Raw genomic sequence first — 19,120 nt, 5'->3', positions numbered from 1 at the left:
GGAATATCTGTAAGCCTGCACATGACACAGTGACAGTTCGCAGTGAATGCAGCCAGTGTTTTTCTGCAATAACACATCTGACGTATCCTGTCATCACTGTGTCTCTAAAACTGTCTCAAATAGTCATCATGGGCAATTTCAGCCCCACGGGTTGTTATAACAACTTAGTTCTCAAAAATGACCTATGTCAAGATGCATTGCAGTTGCCTACTCAGGCCCACTTTGGGGCTGAGTCCAGAAGTTAAAATAAAAACAAAAGGAATTCTTACATTGGTAAATTATTTCAATGACAATGGTATGTCAGATCCTTTATAAACTTTTAGTATTCAGAATTGATTCTTCCAACATTTTCTCTACAGAAGTAGAGGTGTACTTTGATCTTTGATCTCTTTCTACATGTAAAATGCACAATGCTTACAAACTCTGATTTTTCCAGTTGATTATCCATCAGCACATAATTGGCAGAGTAGAAAAAGTAGCTATATAATTTTCAGGAACACAATGTCTCTGGGCTTCAAACGGGAGGGCCCAGCTACTTAAGGTTCATTTCTACTTTAAAATTATATGACCTTTTAAAAAAACATTTATTCAAAAGCTTTTTTCATGCCTCTTTTCTTTTAAATAAAAAATTCTTTAAGAGGAAATAACTGAGGATATAAATATTTATAAAAGTTTTAAGTTTAAAAATATATAAATCCAGAAGCATCTTAAATTTTAAAAAGTAAATGTTTTAATTTCAAAGTATGTAAAATAACAAAAAATAAATAAAAGGCAGTTTAGAAGAATACAAGGTGGATGTATATACCATATACCCAGCACAGAATATTTAATGATGTTGAAAACCAGAATTTACTCAAAATTTCCTAGTTGCAAGGGCAAAAGGGGAAATAGTAGACTACACTTTTACTGTCTAATTTTACTTTCAAAGAATTTCGAAAATTTTTCTGGAGAAATAATTATTTCCTGGAAACAAATACTTGTAACCTGATTAATACTCAGATATTAATTGAAGCATTTTTAAAGTACACTAATATATATTAGAGAAATGATTTCTTAAAAGAAAAAAGCATTCTGTGTAAGCAATTAGTATGTGTATTAGTCAAAACAATATAGAGAGCATTCACAAATTTCCTTGTGCTGTGGTTTCTCTTCTCAGTGGTACAGTATGGTGAAAGTGCCATACCTTCTTTTAATTAATCTTTCCAATTTTATTTTTCAGAATGAAAAATCCCCAGGGCGATCTGCAAGTCGATCAAGTAACATTTCGAAGGTAAGTGAAGTACTCACTTTCTTGTTTGTTTGACTTCTACACTTCATGAGTTCACATAAATGTTTATAATGTTTAACCTATAATTGTTATCTGTGAGCAGAACACAGATGTGATTTGTTCATGGTTTTAACTCTTTTAAGCTTTTACTGTAATAGGAAGACGTGATTTTACACAAGAAAATAAGTTAGGCTATTTTTTCTTTTTCCATGCTGTGTGCAAGAGATAATTTGCTACTTTCTTTCTTTCTTTTTTTTTTTTTTTTAGGCAGAGTCTTACTCTGTCGCCCCAGCTGGAGTGTGGTGGTGAGATCTTGGCTCATTGCAACCTCCACCTCCTGGGTTCAAGCGATTCTCCTGCCTCAGCCTCCTGAATAGCTGGGATTACAGGTGCCCACCACCACACCCAGCTAATTTTTGTATTTTTAGTAGAGACAGGGTTTCACCATGTTGACCAGGCTAGTCTCGAACTCCTGAGCTCGTGATCCGCCCTCCTCAGCCTCCCAAAGTATTGGGATTATAGGCGTGAGCCACCATGTCTGGCCAATTTGCTACTGTCATAGTATTATGTAAAGTATGTTTTTTCTGTCATTTCAAACACCATAGATCTGCCACATATCCAAGTTGAAACTATATCAACATTCATGGTACAATTCTCGTGAATTTAATTTTTCTGGACTTTGGGCTGAATTCTGTTGGAATTTAACTATTTTTGTCACTAAGGCAAGTTTTAGAAATCAATTTGATAAAAACATCAGTTTGGCCATATTTAGAGGTTGTAGAGTCAGCGGATAAAAAAACAAAATATTCCCTAGACTGTATATAAATCTAAGTAGGACACCACAGTGTTGAAAAGATTATCGTTTGAGAGACATACTCTAGATTTTTGTTGCCTAAAAAAACAAAATGTAAGAGCTATTCTTTAAAATGAGTCACCATGTGATATATACACCTGGTGCTTGGGAAGTGAAAAGTAATTTAGAGTCATTTGTCAAAATGGAAAATAATGACTTTCAAAAATATATTTAGAAACAAGATGGATTTGTCATGATTAGAGCTTCCAGTTCAGGGCTTCTCACTTGCCAGGACCTTCCACATTCCTGAAATTAACTTTATACTAGTAATTTTATATTACTTTTTTTATTATACTTTAGGTTTTAGGGTACATGTGCACAATGTGCAGGTTTGTTACATATGTATCCATGTGCCATGTTGGTGTGCTGCACCCATTAACTCGTCATTTAGCATTGGGTATATCTCCTAATGCTGTCCCTCCCCCCTCCCCCCACCCCACAACAGTCCCCAGAGTGTGATGTTCCCCTTCCTGTGTCCATTAGTTGTCATTGTTCAATTCCCACCTATGAGTGAGAACATGCAGTGTTTGGTTTTTTGTCCTTGAGATAGTTTACTGAGAATGATGTTTTCCAGTTTCATCCATGTCCCTACAAAGGACATGAACTCATCATTTTTTATGGCCGCATAGTATTCCATGGTGTATATGTGCCACATTTTCTTAATCCAGTCTATCGTTGTTGGACATTTGGGTTGGTTCCAAGTCTTTGCTATTGTGAATAGTGCCGCAATAAACATATGTGTGCATGTGTCTTTATAGCAGCATGATTTATAGTCCTTTGGGTATATACCCAGTAATGGGATGGCTGGGTCAAATGGTATTTCTAGTTCTAGATCCCTGAGGAATCGCCACACTGAATTCTACAATGGTTGAACTAGTTTACAGTCCCACAAACAGTGTCAAAGTGTTCCTATTTCTCCACATCCTCTCCAGCACCTGTTGTTTCCTGACTTTTTTATGATTGCCATTCTAACTGGTGTGAGATGGTATCTCATTGTGGTTTTGATTTGCATTTCTCTGATGGCCAGTGATGATGAGCATTTTTTCATGTGTTTTTTGTCTGCATAAATGTCTTCTTTTGAGAAGTGTCTGTTCATGTCCTTTGCCCACTTTTTGATGGGGTTGTTTTCTTCTTGTAAATTTGTTTGAGTTCATTGTAGATTCTGGATATTAGCCCTTTGTCAGATGAGTAGGTTGCAAAAATTTTCTCCCATTCTGTAGGTTTCCCGTTCACTCTGATGGTAGTTTCTTTAGCTGTACAGAAGCTCTTTAGTTTAATTAGATCCCATTTGTCAATTTTGGCTTTTGTTGCCATTGCTTTTGGTGTTTTAGACATGAAGTCCTTGCCCATGCCTATGTCCTGAATGGTATTGCCTAGGTTTTCTTCTAGGGTTTTTATGGTTTTAGGTCTAACATGTAAGTCTTTAATCCATCTTGAATTAATTTTTGTATAAGGTGTAAGGAAGGGATCCAGTTTCAGCTTTCTACATATGGCTAGCCAGTTTTCCCAGCACCATTTATTAAATAGGGAGTCCTTTCCCCATTGCTTGTTTTTGTCAGGTTTGTCAAAGATCAGATAGTTGTAGATGTGCGGCATTATTTCTGAGGGCTCTGGTCTGTTCCATTGATCTATGTCTCTGTTGTGGTACCAGTACCATGATGTTTTGGTTACTGTAGCCTTGTAGTATAGTTTGAAGTCAGGTAGTGTGATGCCTCCAGCTTTGTTCTTTTGGCTTAGGATTGACTTGGTGATGCGGGCTCTTTTTTGGTTCCATATGAACTTTAAAGTAGTTTTTTCCAATTCTGTGAAGAAAGTCATTGGTAGTTTGATGGGGATGGCATTGAATCTATAAATTACCTTGGGCAGTATGGCCATTTTCACGATATTGATTCTTCCAACCCATGAGCATGGAATGTTCTTCCATTTGTTTGTATCCTCTTTTATTTCATTGAGCAGTGGTTTGTAGTTCTCCTTGAAGAGGTCCTTCACGTCCCTTGTAAGTTGGATTCCTAGGTATTTTATTCTCTTTGAAGCAATTGTGAATGAGAGTTCACTCGTGATTTGGCTCTCTGTTTGTCTGTGATTGGTGTACAAGAATGCTTGTGATTTTTGTACGTTGATTTTGTATCCTGAAACTTTGCTGAAGTTGCTAATCAGCTTAAGGAGATTTTGGGCTGAGACAGTGGGGTTTTCTAGATATACAATCATGTCATCTGCAAACAGGGACAATTTGACTTCCTCTTTTCCTAATTGAATACCGTTTATTTCCTTCTCCTGCCTGATTGCCCTGGCCAGAACTTCCAGCACTGTGTTGAATAGGAGTGGTGAGAGAGGGCATCCCTGTCTTGTGCCAGTTTTCAAAGGGAATGCTTCCAGTTTTTGCCCATTCAGTATGATATTGGCTGTGGGTTTGTCATAGATAGCTCTTATTATTTTGAGATACGTCCCATCAATACCTAACTTATTGAGAGTTTTTAGCATGAATGGTTGTTGAATTTTGTCAAAGGCCTTTTCTGCATCTATTGAGATAATCATGTGGCTTTTGTCTTTGGTTCTGTTTATATGCTGGATTACATTTATTGATTTGCGTATGTTGAACCAGCCTTGCTTTTTTTGAAGAGGATCCCCAAAATAGTAATAATCTTCAGACATTAGAGAAAGTAGATCAACTTCCAATTTAGAGACGTTTTTGTTTTCTTCTCTTCTGTTTTCAGAATCAAAAGGCTTTATAACTCATTAGGAAAAAAACTGTGACCACAGTATCAACATTATCTTATGCTGGTTTCCAAAGCCCAGTCGCCAATGGTCAGATGACATCTGCACACACACTGGGATGTTTATAGGAGCAGACCCTAATATTTTAATAAGAGTAAGCATGCCTGCCCATTCCTCCATAGGGAGACCATATCTCTGTCTTGCAACACCATCCACTATACTAACATTCTTTAAGATAGTCTAGTATCAGTCAATGTGTGTGCTTGCAAGACATGCAGAGATGTGACAGACACATAGAGAATTGTACCTCAGTGCTTGGTACTGAATATTTCTAATTACGTTCAAATCTATGTCCCTTCAGAGATATTTGAGAGGCAATGTGGCCTACTGGTTAAGAGCACTAACTCTGGAGAGTAAGGATCTGAGTGTAAGTCACCACTCTGTCGCTTCCTACTTACATGACCCTGAGATGTTCACTTTACCTTCCAGAGACACAGTTGCCTCTTTTATGACATAGGGATGATGATAATATCAGTCACCTGAAGGAGGTTTTCTGAAGTGGTTATAAATTAAAACAATGCCTTTCAAATATCTATCACCCTAGTTTCACAATGAAGAGATTTGCCCAAACCAAAGAACTCTGTCATCTGTCTCAACTTGAATACTAATGTTGAATAAGTAATGACCAAAAAACTTGTAAACAGTACTGACAACGCCTTTGTCACACCAAATACTGTTTCATGATCTAGGGGTGAAATTATATCTGCATTTCTAAACTGCTCTTTGGGTTTTACTTAATCCAGCTTGTTTATCATGTTTTAGTCTTTAATGCTTTAAGAAATCGAAAAATCAACAGTCTAGTTTACCTTCTATGAGTTCTTCTTCAGGGTCTGGTATGTATTAATTGTACTTCTGTGTGGGAGACAATTAATTATAGAACTGCATCCTATTTGGAGAGAAATAAAAAAATTCTATTCTTGAACATAACTTAAATTGAACCACAAACACTCAACCATCAATCAGTGATAGGAATAAACAGATTTCAGTGCACATGAGTTTACCTATTTAAACCAACTTAACTTTCCTTTTATGTTCAGAATGAGTCACAATGCTAAATATGTTGTTTAGTCCTCACTACTTTTTCATAAATTGATAAGTGGAAAACTGTTCACTGACTACACAATTTATCAATCATGAAGTGGCCAAATCTAGAAATACTTAAGTTCTTTAATTTGTAAAGCATTGGAGAGGAAAAATTTAACATTGGAGCAAAGATTTTTTTCCTTAATTTTGTCAAAATAATGGTTTATGTTGAAGACTGTGAGCATTTCTCAAGTATGAGAATCAGTATAGTGGAGTGATTGGATGGATAGCAGAGTAACTCTTAGGAAAGTTATTTAACATCCCTAATAAGTTTGTCTGTAAAAGGAAGATACATATTAGTATCTACCTCTTGCGGTGGTGCTTAGAACAGTGTTTGGCCTGTGTATTAGCTATTTTTATTATGGGATTCTTAATATTTCTGTATCAGTGACAGCTTCAAGCAAGTGCTCGATAAATATCTTTTTAAGCCAGTAAATTGGAACATGGTCTATAATATATGCAATGTTTTCTAGGTGTAATAATAATAAAATGAAGAGTGGACAGGACTAAGGAAAATGTTAGTGATCTGAAGTTATTTCCTTAAAAAAATGCATATTCCTATTTCCATAAAAAGTATACATATATTTAACAATAAATAATAAATTGTCTTATGTCAATAATAGTATTACTCATAATGGGTGTCTTCCTTACCTTTTATATGCTTATGCCATCTCCTGTCCTTAGACACAGGAAAATCACAGAGAGTACAAAGGACTCCATCTAGAATGGAATGGCAGAATTATCTTTTATATTTATAAGTCTGCTTTCCTGCCTCTTTCTTGCAGTTCTTTAATGAATCAGACTTTCTCATCATCAATATTTGTTGAGTGTCACATATTGGAAATCTTGTTCTATACTGGGAATTATGGAGTAATAATTTAAAAATTTCCTTCCCCGTTCCTTAGTGAGCTTACGGTGAAACTGAGTAACTAACAGCGCACAGAAGACTTCACATAACAGGCATGAGACTCTATCCTGAGAATAGCCTGAGGCAAGATTAGCCCTTGGCTGACCTCTGGAAACTTAGATTCCATAAGTAGTGCTTCACCCTACCTGTTAAGGATGATTCACTCTGCCTGAACTGCAAACAACACAGCTATCCTAAGCACATGCCTTCCTTCTGGGAGTCTGGAGTCTTGGTACACGTAGTTGCCTACACACTCAGCCCCCAGTAAAAACTTTGAGCACTGAGGCTCTTACAAGCTCCCCTGGTGGCGACACTTCTTCACATGTGTCGTCAAACTCATTGAGCACATCCCAGCACACCCTGCTGAGATGAGCTTCTGGAAGCTTGCTCCTGGTTTCCTCTGGACTTCACTCCATCACTCCCTGTGCCTTTTCCCTTTGCTGATTTGCCTTGTATCCTTTGGATACAAGGATACAAATAAATCACAGCCATAAGTATGGGTATATTCTCTCCTGAGTTCTCTCAGAAAGTCACTGAACCTGGTTGTGGTGAATGGAACCCCTAATATTCTACCTTAAAAAGAAGTATAGACAGAAGCTATGGGAATTTGGAGAGCCATCACTTCCATCTAATTGGGACAGGGTAGCAGCAGAGAAAATTTCTTAGAAGAATAGTATGTAAAAAGGCACTTGAAGAATGGGTGTGAATTGATCAACTGTCAGGGAAGGCTGTTTAAAGGGTTATAAGTCCAAGGCATGGAAGCTAGAAAACATAGATCATAAGGATGAAGTTATATAAAATACTTTGTAAGGGTTTTTGAGATGGAACTTTAAATAATAGAATGCATTATCTTCAGTCTAGTCATAAAGGTCATACAACCTCAATCTACGTGAGATTGTCAAGCTCAATGAGTTTGACAGCACATGTGAAGAAGTGTCACCTACCAGGGAAATTCAGGAGAGTCTTGGTGCTCAACACCAGTCACTGAAGTGTCATCTGGCTTAGAAACAGAGAAATTGATCTAGAACCCATCAAGGTCCTTGAGACTTTTCTTAATGAGTATGTATGAAACGGAACATTATTATTTTTGCCATTCAGGACTGTATCTTATAAATATGATCTTGCTACTGTGAAAGTAAAAAATTCCAAACATGGGATAAATAATAAATGTGCAATTATTAGTGAACATCAAAAATTATATCTCCTAAGTTTTTGCCTCTGGATCTTTGTACCATATATTATTCAACAGCAATTATACTTTGAGTTTTATGGTCCTTGCAACATTTGCTTTTTTATTAATTTATATTTCTAGTTTGTCTTAGTAAATATAAGACAGTTACACCTATGATTCTCTCTTTCTTTCTCTTTTTTTTTTTTTTTAATTCAAGTAAGGTTGGTGTGCCTTGGATATGTTACAGTTGATCCAAAAGCTACAGATAAGTTATATAGGTTTAATATAGTATATGTGAGATTATCAAAATATCTTGGATGTGAAAAAGGCAGCTTTCATTTATCCATTACTTAATTTTTTAATACTTTTTTATATTAGTGCTTGTTACTGCTTTTTAACACACATATTACTCACAAATAGGTTCCTCAAGAAGAAAAGTCAGCCAAATCTTGCCTTTTATTTCTTCTAGGGTGAAGGATCATTACATTTAACTAGCAACAGTATAATGTGTATCTCACAAGAAAAACCTTTCAAAAGCCAACTGTCAAAAGGAAAGAACGGCTTGTACTTCCAATTCAAGTCAAGAGAATTTTCTTTTAAATAAAATCCTTTGCTTTTTGGTGTGTGTAGGAAGCAGCTCACAAAATCTAATCTGTTTATGAGAAGAAATTCAAAAGCCACTAGCTTAACAAAATGATATTTCAGTTAGTTTCCATCATTTCCTATTATTTTCACTAGACTTCATTTACATGACAGAGAGTCATTTCAATTCTTCAGTTAGTCTCTACCTTAAAATATCTTACAAAATTTTAAGGTAAAGTTTATAAAATGTGCACACCAGTTAATTCTGCAATAAATAAAGATGCATGGGATAGTCAGTACAATTTACTCAACAAATATTTTTTTGATGACGTACTGTGTACAAGGTATTATATGGTTCACAGCGTTTTAAATAGGTGTTTTCTTCTGATCCAATATATACTTAAATTTTACTTCTGTAAATCTTCATCTTTCCATATTTTTCCAGATTTGCCTTTAAGATCCCAAAGTACTTTCCAGCAAGGTCAAGGTGAAAGTGTTTCTTATATGTAAAACGTACTGAGAATTATTTTCAGCTGAAAACCTGAGCCAAGTGTTTGCACCTCTGAACAGGTGTTTAATGTTCTGATTTATTGAGAGATCCATTTTGGTTTGCTAACACAATGGACCTATAAATCATCTATCCCTTCAGACTACATACCTTTAGAGGGTAAGTTTGATAGGTTGATGAAGTAAAGTAGGATATATAATTAGGAAATAACTAGAAATGAGGTGGACTAATTTAAGAACTTTCAGAGAGCCTGAGTTAAGGTCTGTCCTGAGACCAAAGTTGAGGAAATGGGTATAAATTTAGTTTAATTATTCAAGGCTGGGTGGGAGGAGATAAGAAAGTCTGAGACCTTCTTATGTCCTGAGGCATGTTATCTATATACACTCACTCCTTGGGCGATCTCATTTAGCCTCATAAGTTTATATATAACCAATAGCCCAACAACTATCAAGATATTTTTAGCTCAAATCTCTGCCATGAATTCCAGACTCAAAATGGTAATCAAATTTCCCACATAAATGTATAATAAGAATCTGTCTTAGGTCAGGTTTATCACAGCAGATCCTGAGATGATAATTTTTTGCAATGACTCACTATGAGAATATTCCTAGGAGAAGACATCCAAGGAGTAAGAAAGGCAGCCCAGGGAAGAGAAAGAAGTCAGAAGTTCCCTGCTCCTGCATAGGGATGCTGGAATGTAAAATGCACTTCACTTTGTCCCCCTTGAGGCAAGGGAGCAAGGCTTTCATCCTCCAGTATTTGCCATTCATTGTCTCAGGGTCATTCAGGGCGAGAAAGACTCCCAGCCATTTTGATTCTCTTTACATGCAGGTAAACTCTCCAAGAAGCCAAAGGGCAGTTTTCCAAAGAGAATTGCAGTAGTGGGACTTTAGATACAAAAGCACCCAGAAGCCAAAGGAGATGTGTACTGAACCAGTGAGAGGGACCCAAAGGGATTTTGGTGGAATACTCACAGCACCTGCTATCGTCCATCCTTTGAGCCACCCAGATCCATATGAACTCATTTCATCCTGTCATGGATTTGTATAGATGATGATTGGCCACCGTTTCTGAGGAGAAACTTAAAAGACATTGATTAGCCGAATGGGCTCTCACTTCTTGCAGCTGCAAAGTTATAACTGATTCATCATATCCTTCTTCTGACTCATTCCAAATATCCTTCATTCTTGATGATCACTTCTGTTAGTCTAAGTGGCTTGCTGGTGAAGTGTCTCTGACCTTTGAACCTTATCATGCTGTAGTTGCTGTAATCACTTATATGAAGTTAAACCTGGGTGTGGGTAAATGAAAATATACAACAGTGTATTTCCCCAAATTTCCAAATATTTCTTGCTTTTCCAAGTAGCAGCAACCCTACTTTCTTATGAGTAAGTTCCATTGTTCAATAAATTGCTGCTCTGCATACTGGACAATATAACATGTGTTATTAAGCTCAGGAGGGATAGTTCCAGTCATATGGTCAATTGATGTCCATAGAAAGGCCTTTAGTCTTACTACGGCCATGTAGCTTGTTAGGAGCTGCTTTCTAAATGGTGAAAGAACTATGCTGCAATAGTATGGCCTTGATCCAGAACACTAGGCTTTTCACTGCAGTTCTCCATTCAAAGCTTGACAGAGAGCCCACATTGCATTTTTATTTATCATGCTACCTCTAGTAGTATTGCCATTTATTATTGCTGTGGCATCAAGGGTGCTTGTATTGCAGCTGATATTGCTGCAGAACCTTCTATCATTCTAGGCCCCACTCAGAACTGCAGCTTTCTGAGTCATCTCTTAAAGGGGCATCATTCCGAAATGTGGTTTATGCTGTGTTTAAAATTCCAAGAGTTCTACCAAACAGTCTGGGTCCTTCTTGATAGTAAAGTAAAATGCAAAATTTGGTCTTAACTCTGGAAGAAATGCACTAGCATGCAGTAGACTACAGAATTTCTAAAAATTTCACTGATTTGTCCAGCTCCTGAAGATATGTTCATTTTATTTCCTACTCTCTGGGACACAGATATCGTAACAAAGCATTCAGAGTATTGGCCCTTCCTGCTCATTAGACCTCATTATACCTGATGATATCATCAATACAGTGGACTGTTCTGATATTTGACAACTACTGGACATTTGAGTCTACCTCCTATCTGTTTTATAAAATATTCCTGGAACAGGACCATGATTGTATATTAACATCCATGCCAGATGAATACAAACTGCTTTTGATCCATATTTATGACAAATATTGAAAAGAACACATTCGTGGATTAATAGCTTCATACCACATGCCAGATATTGTGTTGTTCTGCTCTAGTAAAGATATTACATACGGCACAGAACAGCTTCAGTTAGTGCTTCTACTTGGTTACATTTGCTGTGATCTACTGTCATTTGCCTGACCTACCAGTTTTCTACAGGGAACAGACCAAGAAGCCAAATGGTGACATGGTGGAAACAATCATCCTTATATTTTTTAAGTCTATTTTTCATACAGCAGCCAAAATGATCCTTTCCAAATATCAGTTAGCTAATGTCTTGCTGCTGTTCAAAACCTCTAATGGTTTTCTACATTACTCGAAATAAAACATAAATTCTTTCATGGGCGAAGGAGCCATAATCCAGCCCTGCGGTATCTCGCTAATTTTATTCTCATTTTTCCTCTTAATAACTCATCTCCAGACACACTGACTTCCTCTTATTCCTCAAGCATAGGTTTTGTTTTCAGGGCATTTGCCCTTCATGCTGCTGCCGCCCAGAGTGCTCATTCCCCACACAGCACTAAGATTGGTTTCCTTGTTTCTGTTACATTTCTACTCAAATACCACTTTATCAGTGAGGACATATTTCCTTTTCTACTTATTTTTCTTTAAGAATTTTATCATAATCTGCAGTATTATATATTTTTATTGGTTTAACTTCTATGAGGGCAATAACTATTTCTTCATTCAATGCTGCTTCCTCAGCCCCAGAAGAGGGACTGATAAGTAGGACACACTCAACAAATATATGTCGAATGAATGAATAGAGCCTGCTTTGTTTTTAACTTATAATACATAAGTTATTATATATTTATATATAATACATAAGTTTATTATTAACTTATATAAGTTCTTAACATGGGATCTGTGGACTTATGAGCAATGATCCTTGGGCCATGCCAGTCTGTGAACATGTTACAATACACACAAGCTTCCTGATCCCGTAGGGAACCTCTGCCAGACAAATTGCACCACATGTTAATTCTCTCTTGAGGAAAAGCAGTCAGTCTCCCCATCTCTGTCAAGCAGCTATTGGCCTGTTGGGGTAGGAGAGAATATAGACTTTTGGCTGAGAAAGTTCCTGTTAGGCCAAAGGTGATTCTCCAGAGAAGGGAGCAGCTATGATAATCAGCCACACGGCAGCTGGGTAATGGGGGCACTGGCCTGTAGTAAGCATCTGCATGGGGAAAAACCTCCACCACTGGTGACTGCTTGGACCACTTAGATCCATTTAAGTATCACATTAAGTTTGTTTCACCTCAACATAGCTTCTCCAGGATTTTGGTTGGTTACAGTTTGTAGGAAACTTATAAGAAGAGGTTAAGTGGAATGAAACACAGCCCTCATTGTTGCATTTGGTTCACAGTTCATAACTGATACTCACCATTGTCTTCACCCATTCATTTTAGATTCCTTTCACCTTTTTCCAGCACTTATGCTGCTCTGGGTAGCTTGCCTGAGAAATCTGAGTCCCTGGCTGCCATTCTCTTATCAGGCCATAATTTCTATATTTGTCCATTTACAGCCACACTAGTGTGAGGGAAAGAGATGTCCTAGTATATCACTTGAGGGACATATGTATTTCTCCTGTCACCATTATGTGGCAAAATTTTCTCATGCTGTCATCCATCACCAACATCTGAGGTCTCAGCATCTGACCTACTAACATGGGACAGGATTCTGCCTAACATGGTCTCTAACCCAGGGATTCACCTTATAGCAAAAAATGGTGTGGCAGTGAATATATGATCATGACATTTACTGGGATTAGCACATACCCTACCAGCCAGATGCTGCCAGCCTGATACAACAATTGTATAGCCTTTTGAAGATGCTTGAGAGGCATCAGCCTGAAAAGGCACCCTGGGAAAATGGAGCTAAATCCCTCAGGATGCAGCATATTTTTTGAATCCACAGCCATAAAATGATACTTTGCCTTATATACTTATAATACTTGGGCCCAAGAACTAACAGGTAAAAGTGACCCTGCTTATCATCACTCCCAGTGGTCCCCTTGGGGAATTTGTGCTTCCCACAGCCAGCACTTTGGGCTCTGCAGGTTTATAACTTCTGGTTCACAGGAGGAGATGTAACACTCCCAAATGAGAACAAAATGAGAGTTCAATAAACCTAAAGCTTTGATTGATGCCTGGCACTTCGAGCTTCTTATGATAGGAGCCTAGCAAGTCAAGCATTCTGTTACCATTCTAGATAGCTTTGGTTAGCCTGTTAAATTATGTCTAAGGCTTCCTGTTGTATTCTGGCAGTGATAGGGACAGGAGAGTATGAAATATATTCCCTCCTTTTTTCTTCAGTAATGTGGTCCTTAAATTGTGTAATCTTTATTTATTTGCTGATTTCTTTCAACATTAGTCCACATTCAGCTTCTTCAGCCTTTCAGTAACTGGAAGAATGGGAAGCACTTTTTAATGTACTTTTATGTGAACAATGTTTGGATGGCTGGTGAAGAAGGGCTCCATCTCTCAAACAACAACATTTGGTTTCGTGGTTTCTAAGGGCTTCTTTTAACTCTACCTTTAACTATTGTCAATGACTAAAGCCCTGAACAGAATGCCCACTAAGAAGCTAGGATCAATAGCATTTTATCTCCTCCAGCACTGTAACAGACAAATAGTCTTCTTTGAATGTTTAATAAGCTTGCATTCTATTGACACTATGAACATCTCTTAACAAGAAGAAGACTCTTTTTTGAGGGAAGTCCAAGGTCAAAGCAATTTTAATTGAAAATATTTTTGTTGAAAAACTACATTTGTGGAGTTGAAATTCAGAAATGAGGCTGCAAGTTGGCTCACAAATCAAACACAATGGGACGTGGGATTTCTATTGGCAAGTAGTCTTCATGCTCTGTGTCTCCTTAGCTGAAGAACTCTGGCCTATCACCAGGAGTATAGATAGCTCAGGTCTCTTGACACAATCCCCAGCCAAGTACAGGCTCCCAAAAACCTCAGAAAAAGGGGTCATGCCAACCACATACTGGGTGAGGAAAGGCAGAGCAAGAGCTTAGAGCCAAGATAGTAAGAAACACTGACAGGGCAATCTCGACATAGAAAATGGACCATTTTAATTTAATTTAAACTCTTTGATAGGCCATTTTAATATGTTTTGTAATTTCCTTTTTTACTATAATATAAATCAGTAGACTTATGACATGAATTTAAGAGATCGTGTATTTTAAATATGCCAGATGATGTGAATAGTTCTTACTCATCCCACACATGATAGGACAAGTCTTTCTCCAAGAGTCTGGTCCCCGAACGTCAAGATGAAAAAGAATTTACTTTAGGAGATGGATGGGAAAAAAAAATTCCATGCAGGTGAATTTACAGTAACAAGTAGTTAGTTATTGACTCTAGAACTGCACTATCCAGTATGGTAGTCATTAGCCACAGGTGGCTATTTAAATTCAAACTAGTTGCAATTATATAAAATTTTAAAAATCAATTCTTCAATTTTGCTGGCCACATTTCAACAGTTCAGTAGCTAGAAGTGCTTAGTGATTTCCACGTTGGACAATAGAGCTATGGAATATTTCTATCATCACAGAAAGTTCTATCAGACAGACATTACTTCTCTAGAAAATATGTTAAACTTTTCTCTAGGAAGAAGTGAATGTTGCCTAAATATTTTTAATACAGCTAGAAAAATAACCCAAATCAGGACAATATGTGATGATGTTTCCAAGTTCTTACATCCTAATACTTGCCATTCAGCTTTGCTTGAATTAAGGTAATATTTTTCTTAATAAGAAATACTAAAGATTAAAAACTATTGACCATAAATGGTCCCCAGAGAATTAAAGAACCATCTCTAATTGTTGTAACTGTGGTATTGTGGTAATGTTGGAAGTTGTTTTTCCAGGCCAGCAATAAAGCTAATGTGGGTCAGTATTTGGATTTCATAATAAGTCAAAAGCAATGAATAACATGGTTTTGTGGTGCTAGGGATGGAACTCATTCCTTGCCACCGACCATCTGTCATATTATACCGAGCAGAAACTAAAACAACCTTGCAATTGCAGTTGCTTTTCCAACAGAAGGAATTTATTTTAAATGAGACTGATTCCATTTCATTTATTTCTAATTTTTGCAGATACTCAATAATTCAGTATAACGAATCTCTGATGAAATAAGAGCATACATTCAAAGTCTATCTGTCCATCATTAATAGTTTTCTAGGATTTTGGAAGGTGGGATAGAAGACAGTACTCAGAGAGGAATGAATGCTGTCTACTGATACTCTTAGCAATCATTATTTTCTCCTTCTGGATTTTCTCAATTAAAAACTCCGTGCAAGAAAAGTTGTTCTGAGGCCAAACTGGTGCATCTTTAAAAAAACTCTGTGAGGTTGATGAACTATACAAACATTCTTTAAATTCATATTATCTAACATAGTAGTTTGGAGGTTGTGTCTTTGAGTTTTTCCCTTATTTGGAGAAATAATTTTATTTTGCAGATATTGTAACTATGACAATAAGCCACATTTAGGTCCACCATCAATAAAGATTGATCAGTCAAAGGCTTGGACATATTTTAATTCAAAAACCTCAAGTAAATTAAAGGTGCAATGTTTGAGTTGTTAAAAGTCAAAGAAGTCAGGTTTTTAAAATCATCTTTAATCCATTTAAACAAAAGATGATATGTTGATATGGTCTTCATAGGATTACACCATCTCTTCTTATCTCATTTTATTTCTTATATTATTAAGTACTAATGATCTATTTTAATTTTTTATAACTTCAGCTTTTTGTTGTTGTTACAATTGAGTCCTGCTTTTTTGCTTCTTTCAGAAGCTATCACTATCATCCAATATTTGTTTTTTGTGTGGTTTATCACCCCCTATTTTTGAGCTGTTTCCATGTGTCCTACAGTGAGGATAATGTTGGCAGCTGTGTTGTTAATATAATTAATGTGCATAGTCTATTTGGATTGACTAGGCCAAATAAATCCGCTTTGAGACATTAACTACCCAATTGGGCTGTCTTTGTTGATCAGATTAACTGGATAATTGTCAAATCTCTATTGCACTAATTACTGCAGAGTCACATCATGTATTGCCTCATTCGATTCTCATTTCATTAAAATTTACAACCAAAGCTACATGAAGAAATAGTGACATATAAATACATATAAATAGACCAATTTAAGATGGAATTCAATAACCATGTGCATTGTTTCCCTTATTGTCTTTCTACTGAAATAGGAAAGGGAGAGTTATAAGAATGCATCCTTCTTCCTGTCACCAGAGAGAGGATGAACCAGAAGAACTCTATATCCACTATACCTAAAACCCATAAAGATAACTTCCTCACAACACATTGAAATTCACAGACTTAATGGCTCTTTATTTTTACCTTCAGCAAATGAAACTATAGTAATTAATTACTTTTTGGCTCATCACATGCCTTTAATCTACCAGAAAAAAATTAACCAATCTTTAATAAATTATTTATTTTTTCAGCAAAGATCTTTTGTACTTGGTTTGTGCTACATTAAAAGAATATGACTTTGGACCATCCTGGCCAACATGGTGAAATCCCGTCTCTACTAAAAATACAAAAATTAGCCAGGCGTGGTGGCAGGCACCTGTAGTCCCAGCTACTCGAGAGGCTGAGGCAGGAGAATCCCTTGAACCGGGGAGGTGGAGTTTGCAGTGAGCCGAGATAGCACCACTGCACTCCAGCCTGGGTGACAGAGCAAGACTGCATCTCAAAAAAAAAAAAAAAAAAAGATCTGACTTCTCACCTCTTGGAATTTACATTGAACTTGCGGGGGTTAGACAGGTAACTCGATGATCACAGTTCCATATTTAAGTACTTTCCTGATTCCCCAACTTGATATTTCCAATATTTTTAAAGGATTTTGTTTAAAGTAAGAAAAAATGAAATACAAAAATTTCTCTTTGTGGCTGCCTATCTACAAAATTAGATAAAACACATTTGCCAAGCCCAAAAACAATTTGAAAATCACTAATCTCTGCACTGCAAGGTAAATGCTACGTGGTTTGGAGAGACTTCTAATAGAAGATATTTGTTTTGCAAAAACTTACTTGTTCTGAGAACATAACAAGATGACCACAAATAACAAAAATTATTGTGATTATTTAATGACTACAAATATGTCATTTGGTTATCATATTTCTAAGTTTTGCAAAGTTAATTTTAACAGCACACTCATTTTCTGCATGGGCCTACACTGTATAAAAAAACATTTTCCTTATGTCAGTTGAGTCCTTTCTTTGACTTGTATTTTTAATGGAAAGATACATGACATCAGTAATAATATTTAATGTTTATTGAATACTATTTGTCAAGTACTGAGTTCAACATTTTAGCTAGGAGATGAAATTTTTCAAAGTAGGTGTTTACAAAATTAGAGCTTATTATAAAGATAGTTTGAAAAGTATATATTTAAGGTAGTTAAAGGAGCTTTGAAGAAAAATGTTGTTAGCTTGGTGCAAAAGTAATTGTGAGTTTTGCCATTTCTTTCAATGGCAAAACCCACAATTACTTTTGCACCAAGCTAATAACAGAAATTTGGTGCCTCCATTCAACTTTCCACTTATCTTATTCCCTATTATGTTTATTCACTCCCATGGGAACCCAAATGAAGAGACAGAGCAACATATAATTTGTAGATAGATCTTTTTCTGCCCAAGTATAACAAGAAGTTTTGTTTGCTGCTTAATGCATAATCAAATTATTTTTTATTACACCTGAGGTAAAAACATTATTTGATATTGAAAATTATTTTGTTATTAACACAACAAAAGATTGGATTTAAAATTTCTGGAGTTTAGAACTTTATTATGTCTTACTAATATTAATAAGATCACTCAGTAAGCATCTGCTATATATAATTTATTAAGCACTTACTATGTGTTAAGCATTTCAGTAGGTACTACACACATGTTATTACTAAACCTGACAAGAACCCTTCTAGACAGATTTACAATTTGAAGATTATGAAACTAAGACTTATACTAAATAATTTGCCCTCAGTCCAAAAACAAGTTAGTGGAAGAGCCTGCATATTTAACCAGGTGCTGTACTCCAGGAGTTATTTGTCCACAGATCAACGTGCCAAACCACCTCCATAATCCTCTCTGACTTTTCTTCAGTGTGACACACACAAAAGCGTAAATTGGCATCACAGATTATGTAGGACCAATACTATCAAAGAAAAGGGGAGTGATTTCAAAAATAATTGGAGAATTGGCCAGGTGTGGTGGCTCACTCCTGTAATCCCAGCACTTTGGGAGGCTGAGGCAGGTGGATCATCTGAGGTCAGGAGTTTGAGATCAGCCTGGCCAATATGGTGAAGTCCCATCTCTACTAAAATACAAAAATTAGCCTGGGGTGGTGGTGCATGCCTGTAATCCCAGCTACTTGGGAGGCTGAGACATGAGAATCACTTCAACCCAGGAGGCAGAGGTTGCAGTGAGCTGAGTTCACACTACTGCACTCCAAGCCTGGGTGACAGAGTGAGACTCTGTCTAAAAAAATAAAAGTAAAAACAAAATAAATAATCGGAGAATTAATGCAGTTGTATTAAGAAAAGATTGGGAGATTTATTTTGCTAGTCAATAGTAAACTATTTGGGTTTCTTGAGAAGGGGAATAGGATAATTAAAATGGAGCTTAATAATATGAGGCATTGTAAACTTGTCACACGTTTAAGATTTATGCATTTCACTA

The 19,120-nt window shown here is 36.5% G+C and overlaps 1 protein-coding gene across 3 annotated transcripts in view; it reads left to right on the top strand.

Moving 5' to 3' along the window:
- MARCHF1 (membrane associated ring-CH-type finger 1) overlaps positions 1 to 19,120 on the top strand; it is an 879,756-nt gene that overhangs the window by 704,705 nt on the left and 155,931 nt on the right. For all 3 annotated transcript variants that reach the window (XM_058436859.1, XM_032148774.2, XM_058436860.1), the window contains one exon: positions 1,220 to 1,270. In XM_058436859.1, coding sequence (XP_058292842.1) covers positions 1,220 to 1,270 — 51 coding nt within the window. The remainder of the gene's footprint in view (positions 1 to 1,219; positions 1,271 to 19,120) is intronic.

The sequence above is a fragment of the Hylobates moloch genome, unplaced genomic scaffold (genome assembly GCF_009828535.3).
Source record: "Hylobates moloch isolate HMO894 unplaced genomic scaffold, HMol_V3 SCAFFOLD_3, whole genome shotgun sequence".
In the NCBI taxonomy this organism is placed as follows: domain Eukaryota; kingdom Metazoa; phylum Chordata; class Mammalia; order Primates; family Hylobatidae; genus Hylobates; species Hylobates moloch.
This window is presented reverse-complemented; position numbering and strand designations above follow the sequence as displayed.